At 41.7% G+C, this 12,262-nt stretch overlaps 1 protein-coding gene across 5 annotated transcripts in view; it reads left to right on the top strand.

Moving 5' to 3' along the window:
- Positions 1-12,262, top strand: part of epha7 (eph receptor A7) — a 302,889-nt gene that overhangs the window by 113,530 nt on the left and 177,097 nt on the right. For all 5 annotated transcript variants that reach the window (XM_043685236.1, XM_043685231.1, XM_043685225.1 and 2 more), the window contains exons 4-5: positions 2,672-2,827; positions 4,209-4,544. In XM_043685236.1, coding sequence (XP_043541171.1) covers positions 2,672-2,827; positions 4,209-4,544 — 492 coding nt within the window. The remainder of the gene's footprint in view (positions 1-2,671; positions 2,828-4,208; positions 4,545-12,262) is intronic.

The raw sequence follows: 12,262 nt of genomic DNA, 5'->3' as shown, positions 1-12,262 counted from the left end.
GTGGTATAGGCTTTGACAGGCAGGAAGGGAGTGTATCACCTTTGGGGGAAGGACTTCTGTGTTCATCAGAGATATCCCTTCCCAACATGATAACTGCATTGTAAGCCTCCCACTCTGGTCTCTCTGCCATGTATGAAGAATATATGTGCAGAAGCAGGACAATTAGAAGGCCTCTGTTCTTCAACAGAATACTCTAACTCCCAGCAAAGTTTATTAGATCCTAAACCTTACCGCAGACCCAACCCCAATTCAATGTCATGCCTCTTCAAATTGTCCATTAAACCCTATGACACCTCCATTCTCGCCACCCCCATGTATTCTGACATATATGCGCTTGAAGTGGCCTTCATATCCACTCACCTAGAATGAACTATTCATGCACAGTTCTCTGATTCAATGCAAAATTGATGGAAAATGTTTTATTTCCTGTCAGAGAGAATGAAATCCTATGACATAATAAGACCCTTCATATCATTGATACAGAGGAAAAAAAGCTTTGTGCCATGTGGAAAAAAAAAGAGCAAGAATTGAAATCCTATTACCTTGTGTCAATAGACCAGGAGTCATGTCAAAGTGATAGTCTTTTAATGAAACTACTTGAACCCCCCCCCCCCATTCATTCTTCACTATTGTGAAGCATATTCACTCTTGAAACTCAGCCAAGCATTCATAATGCCCAAAACTATCCAAACAATTGACTGCTGTCTGGGAAGGAATGATTTGCAAAACCAGAATGTAAGAGAGCAAGTGATTAGATTATTTACATGTGTGAAAAGCAATCTCTTTTTTTTTTATCAGCCAGACCCATTTAACTCACAGTTGCAAAGGTGACAACACAGGGTGACAGAACATTTTGCAACATTTGACACCGCATTATGGTTCTTTTTTCTCTATTGGGAAATAATTGTAATGCATGTAAACTAATAAGTAAAGCTGTTCAATGTAAGGACCAATTTACTTTTAAATTACAGAATTTTATGTTGCATCAATGCATTTATTTTTCCTGATAGTCTCTTGAAACATGAAGGACAACATCAGAGTACAACCCATTGCAAAAAGCTGCTTTCTCGAGGTGTTTGCACTGCAGATATTTTAAGCTGACTCATTCACTCTTACCACCTGCCATTGGCAGAGTGAAAAGATTTGCAAGTTGGTAATCAATCATGTTCAAGGCCATGGCACAGACACACTTTCTGTGGCCATCAGGTCCTAGTGTGTGGGACTTGAACTTACAGTTTCTGGCTCAAAGGCAGAGACACCATCCATTGTGCCACAAGATCTCCCCTTCATTAAAAACACTGCGACCATTATAATGTAGCCCATAGCAGTAATGTTTGAAGGTGTAAAAGGAACTTCAAACTTAGCCTTCCAGAATGACCCAGAGTCCAAAGTTCCTTCATTTCTGTTCATAACTAGCATGCTTTTAATGAGCTTCCAAAGACGAACACCATCAAACATGAATGGTGCTTGAGAAGAAATCAGATTTTTATCTCGTCAACTTCAAATGGGGAGCGCAGCTTCAGTGGAAGTGAGATGTGTATTTTGCAAACTAAGCCAAATGTTTTCCCAAGCATGAAAATTGTTGCCACCCTCATTAAGGTCTGTGAGGAGGAAGTGAGAAACCTGTGAGAGTGTTGGGGAGGTTTGGGGCCTGAAAAAGCAGGAGTGCAGTTGGTCACATTAGTGGCCAATGCTGCCTTGGAGCTTGCAAAAATGTCAGAATTTCAGCTTGTTGAATCCTGGCCTTAACTTTGGGAAGCCCTGCATTGGTCTTCCTGACCTGCGTAAAGGATAGAAGAAAATGTTTTTGCATTGGGAATGTAGAGGGCAATTGAACTTACTTAAAAAAAAAATGAAGTGTGGCCATTTACGCATCAAAACCCTCTCTGCCACTAGGCATAGGGTTGGTTGCTGGTCTCACCATTGAAACTTTGCCCAAACATTCTGAGCAACAACAGAACAAAATTGAGAAAGAACATTATCCTGACCTTCTTCTATTCCTGGCCATTCTCCCAATAGTTCCTGAATTTGTTCCAAATGGTGGAGTGAGATGCTATTTCTCTCCAAAGTTTACCCAAGACATATTTGCAGCAGATTAATACTTACCTGCTTCATCTCCTGAATATTGGATTTGTAGCCACATGGGATACTTATATACCAAAGTGTCCAATCTTTTCTATAACTTCTCCACATTAATCCAAAGTGATTGCTAATTCAAAACTTGTACAGGGTCAACAGCAAATCCCATAAGATTTAAAACAATTCCAGAATTCTACTCATTTTTTCAGCAAAGGCTTAGAGAGGGATTTATATTAATTTACAGTTGAGAGAAAAGAGATTCAACTGATATAAAATTTATGGGCAAGTTACAAATAGATGAGACAATTCTGTGCTGACTTAAATCCTGGCATGAAGTAATTTAGTTTCTCTGCATTAGTGGTGTGCACTGAGGCACTATAATGATCATTAGTAGGCTGAAGGGGTGGCTGTTGTAGTTGAGAAATGCATTCTAATGTGACTTCCTGCACCTTCCCTAGTACCTAAGTTAAGCCCTAATGTGCATTATGTGACCACCTTTTTAGTTTTTAATTTTTCTTTGCAATGTTCTTAATGAAGTAATGCACTGAACTTTAAAATCATTGACATTAAAATGATATATTTCCTTTGGCAGCTTGTGAGCCAGGATTCTATAAGTCATCATCGCAGGACCATCGGTGTGCCCGATGCCCAGCTCATAGTCATACAGCTCAGGAAGGCTCCTCATGGTGTGAATGTGAGGATGGTTACTATAGAGCTCTCACTGACCCTCCCTCTATACCTTGTACAAGTAAGTTGACTTATTGTCCCTTAACGACAGCAAAACATTTAATCTTTTCAGACACACAGTGTCAATTTTACATACCAACACTGCAACAGGACCTGATTTGAGGTCTTGGGCTCCAGTTAATGACCTTCAGTTCAAATTGACTGTTGACCGGGAACAGAAATTTCTAAGTTTATTTCTCAGTTTCCCAGATTCATGCAGGCTTTTAAGAGTGACCGTGGCTCACACTCAGCATCATTGCTTCCACTGACCAGGTGTAGAATGTCAGGGGTGCTGGATCAGGGTGGCTGACACTCATGATTTCTGATCATTTTGAAGCTGATATTGGGTCCTATCCAGTTAGAGCCCACTACATTTAGTAGAAACAAAGAAAACTGCAGGCAAGAGACATTCCCACATCAAAACAGTGACAATTCTTTTCTCAGACTTACCCACTCTTGTTCCATCATGTCCAATGCTGGTAACAATAATTGCACTAACTTGATTTGATGCTGGTGTTGGACTGGAGTGTACAACGTTAAAAGTCACACAACACCAGGTTATAGTCCAACAGGTTTAATTGGAAGCATAGCTTTCGAAGCGACGCTCCTTCATTAGGTGGTTGTGTTGCAGTGCTCCAAAAGCTAATGCTCCTGATTAAACCTGTTGGACTACAACCTGGTGTTGTGTGATTTTTAACTTTGCACTAATTTGAGTTGGATACTTATTCCAAGCCCTGCAATACCAATAGCTTCAGCAATCTTATCCAAATGAATACGATTCTAATTTTGTAAAAGAAAAGTCTGAAGATTCTTCGAAATAGCCTTAATTAGCTCATTGGGAGACGCTAGTTTTTTTTTAATTCTCTCATGGGATGTGGATGTTATTGATAAATTTGTTCCCCTATCCGTCATTGCCTTTGAACTGCATGTCTTGTTTAGCCTCTGAGAGGGCAGTTCAGATTCAGCCATATTACTGTGAGTCTCCAATCATATGCTGGCCAGATCAGCTAATGATAGCAGGTTTCCTTCTCTAAAGGCTACTTGTGAGGCAAGAGAAACAGACTATTAATCTGAAGGCATGTGTTTAAATCCCAGCATGGAAGCTTCTGAAATTTAAACTCGGTTCATTGATTTAGCATCGAAAGCGAGCCTCAGGAATGATGTGTCATAAAAACCCATCTGATTCACTAATGTGACATCTACCTTCTTTACCCTGGACTGGTGTATGTGACTTGGAATCCATAGCAATGTTGTTGACTCAACTAATCAAGCCAATCGGTTCAAAGGGAAATAAGAAATGGGCAACACATGCTGATCTTCCCAGTAACACCTGTAAGAGTTTGTAAATGCCAGTGTCCAGTAGTGCGTCTTTATCTGACTGATTTTTTTTTCTGGTTCCAAAGGACCACCTTCTGCACCGCAAAATCTCATTTACAACATCAATCAGACAACAGTGAGTTTAGAGTGGGGTCCACCAGCAGATACTGGAGGTCGGGATGACGTCACCTACAGGATCATGTGCAAACAATGCAGCTGGGAGCAGGGTGAGTGTGTGCCTTGTGGCAGCAGCATTGGCTTCATGCCCCAGCAGTCAGGACTGGCAGACACGTATGTGACAGTTGTGGATCTACTGGCCCATGCCAACTACACGTTTGAGGTTGAAGCCGTGAATGGTGTCTCAGACCTGAGTCGGACCCAGAGGTTATTTGCAGCTGTCAGCATAACCACGAGTCAAGCAGGTAAGGCATTAAGCAAAAAAAGAGCCAAGCCTGTTAAATGCACAATCTCTTTTATTTCTAGCTTAATTTCTCTATTGTACTTACTGGCATCTACTTAAATTCGCCTTTGCATTAGTCACCTGGTGTTAAGCCGAACTGATTTAGTCACACTCTGTCCAGTTTTGTTATTCTAAAATTTGGAACATTTTCCTTCATTATAATTGTCTTTGCCTTGCTAATATTATTTGATACTTGCAATTGAATTCATCAAGTAAAGCATCCCAGTTAACCTATTCACAAAGAGAGGCCCAATTTCCTACAGTGTGTTCTCATAACTCTGACCGCATACCCTGACATAATCATCAGCAAATCTCTTAGCCATTTTTCTGCAATGTGAATGGCCTCCCGAAGTATCGGTGAACCTACAACTTCTCTTGTAAAAGCGACTGGATGAACCATTCATGCCTGTCGTTTGTGTATCAGACTGTACTCATTTTATTCCTGCCCTGGTTCCAACCCTTCTGACAGTGGCCTCGTTGTCAGGTGTCTGCAGAATCTTCTGAAAATCAAAGTGAAATTTCTGTTAACCAGGGCCATTATTTCGTGGCCTGTGAATGAAGTGAATTTGATCCCCTCCCTTTTTCCCTCTCTATACCTCTCCCTCACCTTTGATGGTTTGTGTAGTGATTATCACGAGGTCAGCTAAGTAGTCCTCATAGAATATGAGTTCCCTGATTGGGGCTGTTAACCTGGTCCAATTAGGGAGCCTTGGCTGATAGATATAAACAGGTGGGAAGATGTATTTTTTTTTCCTGATGATTGTAGTGAACTATAATTTTGACTTGTCTTCAGTTTCTTTAAATAAAAATAAATTGAGAATCTGATTCAAAACAAAATAAACAAACAGGTGGGTCAGATGTTCTGTTTACTCTGAGAGCTGGCTCTAATGGAACTGGATCAGCATCAAAGATTTTCTATGTGTAAATAGCAGGTGGTATTTGGTGGACAAAAGCATGTTCCTGAAGAAATTCACTCGCAATAGTTGACTTTGAATTGGGGTAAGTATTTTTGGCATCATGCTGTTATTTGGGAAGCTTGACTCATTTGAAACTGCCTTCAAAGACTGGGCCTGATATGTGGAAAAAATGTGTTATTTTTTTCTGGGCAAATAGCATTAGGGCAGATGAAAAGCAATGAGCAATTCTCCTGACAGCTTGTGGACCTGCAGCTTTATTTGGTTATTAGGAATCTAACTTTCCCCGAGGCATCAGATACTAAAACCTTTCAAGAGTTGACGGATTTAGTTAAGGAATATTATGACCTGAGGCCTCCTCTAATTCTGAGATGCGATCAATTTTACTCGTCAATTCGAGAGCCAGGGGAATCCATATCAGGATTTGTGACTAGGTTAAGATGACTGGCAGTGGCATGTGACTTTGGTTTTAACCGTTCTTGAGATGCTGAGAGACCGGTTGGCATGTCAGATTAATGATGTAACAATGCAAAAGCACTTAATGGCTGAAGACCAACAGGACTTCATGCAGGCTCTACAACTGGCTTTATCATTGGAAAATGCAGCAAGTGGAGCATATAAGTGGAAGGATACTCTGATATCCTGAACAGAGGGACTCTAGGTCAGTCCACAACCAAAACCCAAAAACAAAGCCATGCCTTGGCCAAACGGTTAAAATTTTCTTCAGGATCCGAGCTGGCAAGCCATTGTGGTCATTGCCATTATGTGGACCCAAGACAGCAAAAGAGTCCCACTAGACATAAATTGAGTAAGATAACTCATAGGCCGATATCCAGAAGAGTGCACACCCTGGAAAGTTCACCTACATCTGGTTTAGATCAATTAAATTGCTTAGCAACATACAAATCAGATCCAATCAAAATAAATGTCTGATTTAATGGTCACCTGGTTCGAAAGGAGGTTGATACCATGGTTGCTATTTCAGTGATCACAAAATCAATCTTTAATAAAACTCGCTCTGGACTCTAAACATTACATTTGTGGAAGACCTTGGCTAGACTGCGAACCTATACTGGGGAACCGTTACAGATGAAGGGTACAACTTCAGTTCTAGTCTCTTATGCGAAACAGCTGGTTGAGTTACTACAGATTGTAAGTGAAAGACTTGGGCCCAAGCTTGAGGTGACCAAAATGGTCAAATGGTGGACAATACTCCAAATGGCAGTCTTGTATATTGGTACAAACCCTTATAGGTATTAATTGTGGTGTACTTTGCAATTGTAGGGTTGCAAGGGGCGAAATTGTTTTCGAAAGATTCACCAAGATTGGTTCAATATCTTTCGATTAGAAAATGGCTGCCTGAGTGAAGTCCTGATTAAATACTAGGACATTTTTCAGGAGGGTTAAGGGAGGGTTATCAAAGCAACCCAGGCCACCTTGCATGCTAACCAGGAAGCAATTCCACGATTCTGCAAGGCCTGCCCAGTGCCATTGACTGTACGGGCAAAGGCTGAGGCAGAAATCAGAAGGCTGGAAAGTGAAGGAATCATCAAGCCTGTCCAGTTTGCAGAATGGGCAGCACCAGTCTTACCAATTGTGAAGCCCATTGGGGCGGTTCACCTTTGTGGGGATATAAAAACAAATGGTAAATTGCTTTTCGCAGCTGGATAAAAACCCAATTTCTTACATTGAAGATTTATATGCAACGGTGGTGGTGGTGGTGGTGGGGGGGAGCTGACCTTCATGAAGTTGGATATGAGCCATATGAACCTGCAATTGCGGTCAGATGAGGAGTCACAGAAGTATGCCACAAATAATACCCATAAGAGTTTGTACCAATTTATGGGACTGCTATTTGGGGTATTGTCAGCCTGTGCAATCTTTTAGTGGACAATAGAAACTTTACAAGTTTACCCCAGGTCACCATTTACCTCAATGATGTGCTACTAACAGGGAAGACCAAAAGGAGTATTCAGAGAACTTGGACATAGTCCTGTGATATTTCTCCCAGGCAGGCATATGCCTTAGAAGGAAAACATGTGTGTTCCAGGCACCCCGAGTGACCGACTTGAGCTACAGATTTGACAAGACTGGGTTACAATTGTTGGAAGATAAAGTGAGAGCAATCAAATGTGCTACAGCTCCCATGTTGGTACTGGAGCTTAGGTATTTCCTTGTGCTGGTGAACTGTTACGGAAGGTTTCTACATAATCTGGCCTCCATCCTGGCGCCTTTGCATCAACTCTTAAAGAAGAGTCAGCCTTGGAAATTATTACATAGCCAAGCCATAGCTTTTAGGAAAATGAAGGAATAGCTATCACCCTGTAAGGTGCTGACACACTACGTTCCCAAGCAAGATCTGGTTTTGCATGCAATGCCTTCCCATATGGCATTGGGGTGGAATTAGCTCATAGGTGTCCCAGTGGAGAGGAATGCCCAATAGCATACAGAGGACTTCGATTAATGCAGAGTGTAAATAGGCCCAGATAGAGGAGGAAGGTTTGGTGGTCACACTTGGAGTCAGGAAGTTCCACCAATAACTTATGGGTGTTAATTTGCAACATTGATGCACCACAACCCCTGCTAGGTGTAGGAGAAAGTGAGGACTGCAGATACTGGAGATCAGAGTTGAACATGTGGCACTGGAAAAACAGAGCAGGTCAGGCTGATCTTCCCAGACCTGGGGGGAAGGGGTAAACGGCATCAGGAACGCCAATGCTGGGTACAAGATTCCGCTAAGCAAGAGATACAGTTTACTTAAGGGGATGAAGTTTGATGGATGAGCCACAGGAATGGCTCTGCATGGGTGAGAGGTATGGTCAAGATGATGTCCGGTCCAGTGACGTATAAAGTTCAGGTAGGTGCGATGGTCCTGAAGAAACATGTGGACCATATGAAAGTTGCAAACTCACAAACAGTATGGGAGCATAATGTGCCCAGTTCCTTGACTGCCTTTCCTTCTGTTCCCAAAACTGTGGGCTCTCCTCCTCTGTCAAGCATTGACTTTTGAATCAGAACGACTTGGTGGATGTCACCGCCACGATGCTGCCTGAAGAGGAGAATGAATTTCTTCCGAGATGTTCAGGGCGCAAGAGGCGAGATACTGTACATTATATGCTGCCCCTATCAGAGGTTGAGGTGGAAGTAGGTACTGCAGATGCTGGAGATTACAGACTAGGTTCGAGTGGTGCTGGAAAAGCACAGCAGGTCAGGCAGCATCCGAGGAGCAGGAAAATCAACATTTCAGGCAAAAACCCTTCATCAGGAATGAGGCTGGGAGCCTCCGGGGTAGAGAGATAAATGGGAGGTGGTGGAGCTGGCGTGGGAGGTAGCTGAGAGTGCAAAAGGTGGATGGAGGTGGGGGTAAAGTTGATAGGTTGGAGACAAGAATAGAGTGGTGCTGGAAAAGCATCGGACTCAGAGGGGGAGGGATGTAGTGATTGTAACAAGCTCAGCCATTGAGTCCTTGGGTCAATCAGGGAGCCCTTGCTGACAGATATAAAGGAGTTTCAGAGGTTCTGTTCACTCAGAGAGCTGGCTCTGAGGGAGCTGGATCAGGGTCGAGAACTCTCCACATGTAAATAAAGGAGGAACTTGGTGACGGGACACCGACCTCTGTGGAGTTATTTCCGTTTGCATTGATCTTCACGGGCTTTTGTACACAAATTATTCAATGGACAACACGTGATTTACTGGTGGTGATTAAGAGATGAAAAACATACAGTGATTTGGTTATTGGGGAGGATAAAAACTATCCAGTTTTGTGTAAGAGCACCTCTGGGTATGAACATAAAGAAGTGGATTTGATTGTAGAATTGCTTTTATTGTTCATACTGTCTTCCATGGTTCCTGCACTTATACTTGATACTGGATGCTAATTGAATTATAGCTTTAAGATGTATTTTCTTTATAGGCTCAGTGTTGGTGTGAAATTGAAACAACTTTGCACCAACATTTAAACTCATGTTGTGTAGATTAGGTGCTAAGGACCAAATGAACTCACAGCAAAGTAAAGTGAGATTCTGTCTGCTTCACTGCATTGTTAGATTGGAACTTGTCTCTGAATTTCGAATGTAGTCATACTATAACTGTCACATCAATGTGAAGTGAAGTCACATAGACGCTGACACTGCAGCTGTTGAGTAAGCCATTCTTAAGTTACAAAGTTCCAGCAGTGAGCTCAGTCTCTTACCTTGATTTTGGTAGAATGTTGCATTGATGTGATTTTCTGCAGCTCCTTTCGAATATTCATTACTATCAGTCTCCTGACAACTGTCAGCTCTGTTTGTCTTTCTTAGTGTGTATGTTATTATAATTATAATCATTGAAGCTTCGAAATTATTAAAACAAGCTGTTGAAACATTCATATGAAAATCACTTGTCAGCAGTTTTGTTCACTCATTTAAATGAAAGAGCTAATGTCTATTTAGAGTTGATAAAGTGTGGAACTGGGAAAAGCACAGCAGGACTGATGAAAGATCACGACCTGAAACATCGACTCCCCTGCTCTTCGGATCCTGCCTGACCCGCTGTGCTTATTCCAGCTCCGCACTTCATCGACTCTGACTTCCCAGCATCTGCAGTCCTTACTACCTCCAAGTTAATGTCTAGTTAAACAAGTGGACAGAGCAGTGTCACAGCACAAATAGAAGTTGCTGGAAAAGCTCAGCATCATGCGGGTCAAGTGACCCTTCACAGATTGCAGTTCTGAGGAAGGGTCCCTTGACCCTCCACGTTAATTCTGATGCTGTCAGACTTGCTGAGCTTTTCCAGCAATTTCTATTTTTGTCTTTGATTTACAGCATCCACAGTTCTTTTCAGTTTTTATTTAGTGTCAGAGCAGCACTTTCAGACACTATTAAGAAATCCACAAACAGCAATTTCTGGTCTATATTTTCACTTGAATTGCAAATACCACTTGAATAAACTGCTGGATTTTTGAAGTGATGTATGTATGCTGTGCAGTTATATTGCCAAACTACAATTCAGCCTAATATATATATATATATATATATATATAGATACAGAGAATGCATGGCTCAGAAGAAGACTATTCAACCCATTGTATCAGTATCAGACTGATCTATTTACCTTTTCTTTATTAGTCTTTGGATGTAGGAATCACTGGCAAAGAAAGCATTTGTTGCCTGTCCCTAATTATCCTTGCGAAGGCAAGACCACTTCCTTGAATTGCTGCAGTTTGTGTTCTGTAGATACTCCCTATGTGCTCTGAGGCAGAGAGTTCTAGAATTTTGATCCAACAACAGCAAACCAATGACTATAGATTTCTAAGTGAGCATTGTGAGTGACTTGACAGCAAACTCGCTGATAGTGATGTTCTCGGGTGTTTGCTATGTTGATTTTTCTCGATGATGGAGGCTGCACGTTTGGAAGGTACTGGTTGAAGAAACTTCGGTCAATTGCCACAGTGCCATTTTCAGATGGTACACATTGTGCCACTGTCTGCAGCCAGTGTTTAAGGTTGTGATTGGAATGCCAATCAAGCAGTCTGCTCTGTCTGTATTGTGTCAAGTTTCTTGAATGTTTTTAAAACTATGCTCATCCAAGAAAGTGAAGACTATTCCATCACACTCTTGAACTTGCATTTTAAAAGGTAGACAGGTTTTGAGGAGTCAGGCAGTGAATTAGTTGCTGCAGAATTCTCATCCTCTGACTTACTGACGGAGCCACAGCCAGTCCTGTCCAGTTTCTGATCAGTGATAGGGATTACATAATGGTAATGCAATTGAGTGTCAAGGGGAAATAGTTAGATTTTTTCTTCGTGGAGATGGTCATCACCTGGAATTTTTCCACTGTCATTCATCAGCTCTTGTTTTTACACATCTATTCTATTTGTTTCTTAATATACACACTACAGTAGCGTAAAGTTAATGCCACCTTGCAACACAGACTGTTGTTGTGACAAAAAGGTACTTTGCAAACAAGAGGAGTTTGTTTCATTTCTGTGAAAACAAAAATGCATTAAGAGTTATAAAACACCAAAATATTGTTGTAATTCGTCTTCCCCAAGTCTGTACTGTTATTGCCAAGCACAAATACCATTATTGCCATTACTCTGAATTTTGTGAACTTATTATTTGAGATGTATGTGATCCTTCAGTCTTGCAGCTCTCCACTTTAGGCTGCAGTGGAAGCTCCATTTTAAACTTTTATTGCCACAAATTAATACAGCAGAAGGTTTTTTTTTGTTCATTCATGGGATGTGGACATCATTGGTTAGACCAGCATTTGTTGATGATCCCTATGCAACCACATCACTATGGATTTGGTGTCATGTATGCTAGACCAGGTAAGGATGCCAGTTTCCTTCCCTAAAAGACATTAGTGAATGAGATTGTCTTTTCCAGCAGATGACAGTGGATTCATGGTTATTATCAATCTCTTAATTTCAGGTATTTATTGAATTCAAATTCCTCCATCTCCCATGACAGGATTTGAATCCAAGTCTCCAGAACATTACCTGGGTCTCTCGATTAACAGTCCAGTGATAATGCCACCAGGCCACTGCCTCCCCTGTGCATAATGGATCCTGGAAATACGAATACAGGGGAACCTCGATTATCCGAACATGATGGGCGGGCACTATTTCGTTCAGATAATCGATTATTCGGTTAATTGATTAAATGCCTTTCCTCTGGAACTCGGAGTCTGCTCCCCATTTAGGAGACTGCAGCAGCATGCAGCGCGCGAGACCCTGCCCTCCCTGCCCTCAACCCTGTGCAATACCCCCCTGCCCCCACCACCG

This window comes from Chiloscyllium plagiosum, chromosome 3 (assembly GCF_004010195.1).
Source record: "Chiloscyllium plagiosum isolate BGI_BamShark_2017 chromosome 3, ASM401019v2, whole genome shotgun sequence".
NCBI classification, from domain to species: domain Eukaryota; kingdom Metazoa; phylum Chordata; class Chondrichthyes; order Orectolobiformes; family Hemiscylliidae; genus Chiloscyllium; species Chiloscyllium plagiosum.
This window is presented reverse-complemented; position numbering and strand designations above follow the sequence as displayed.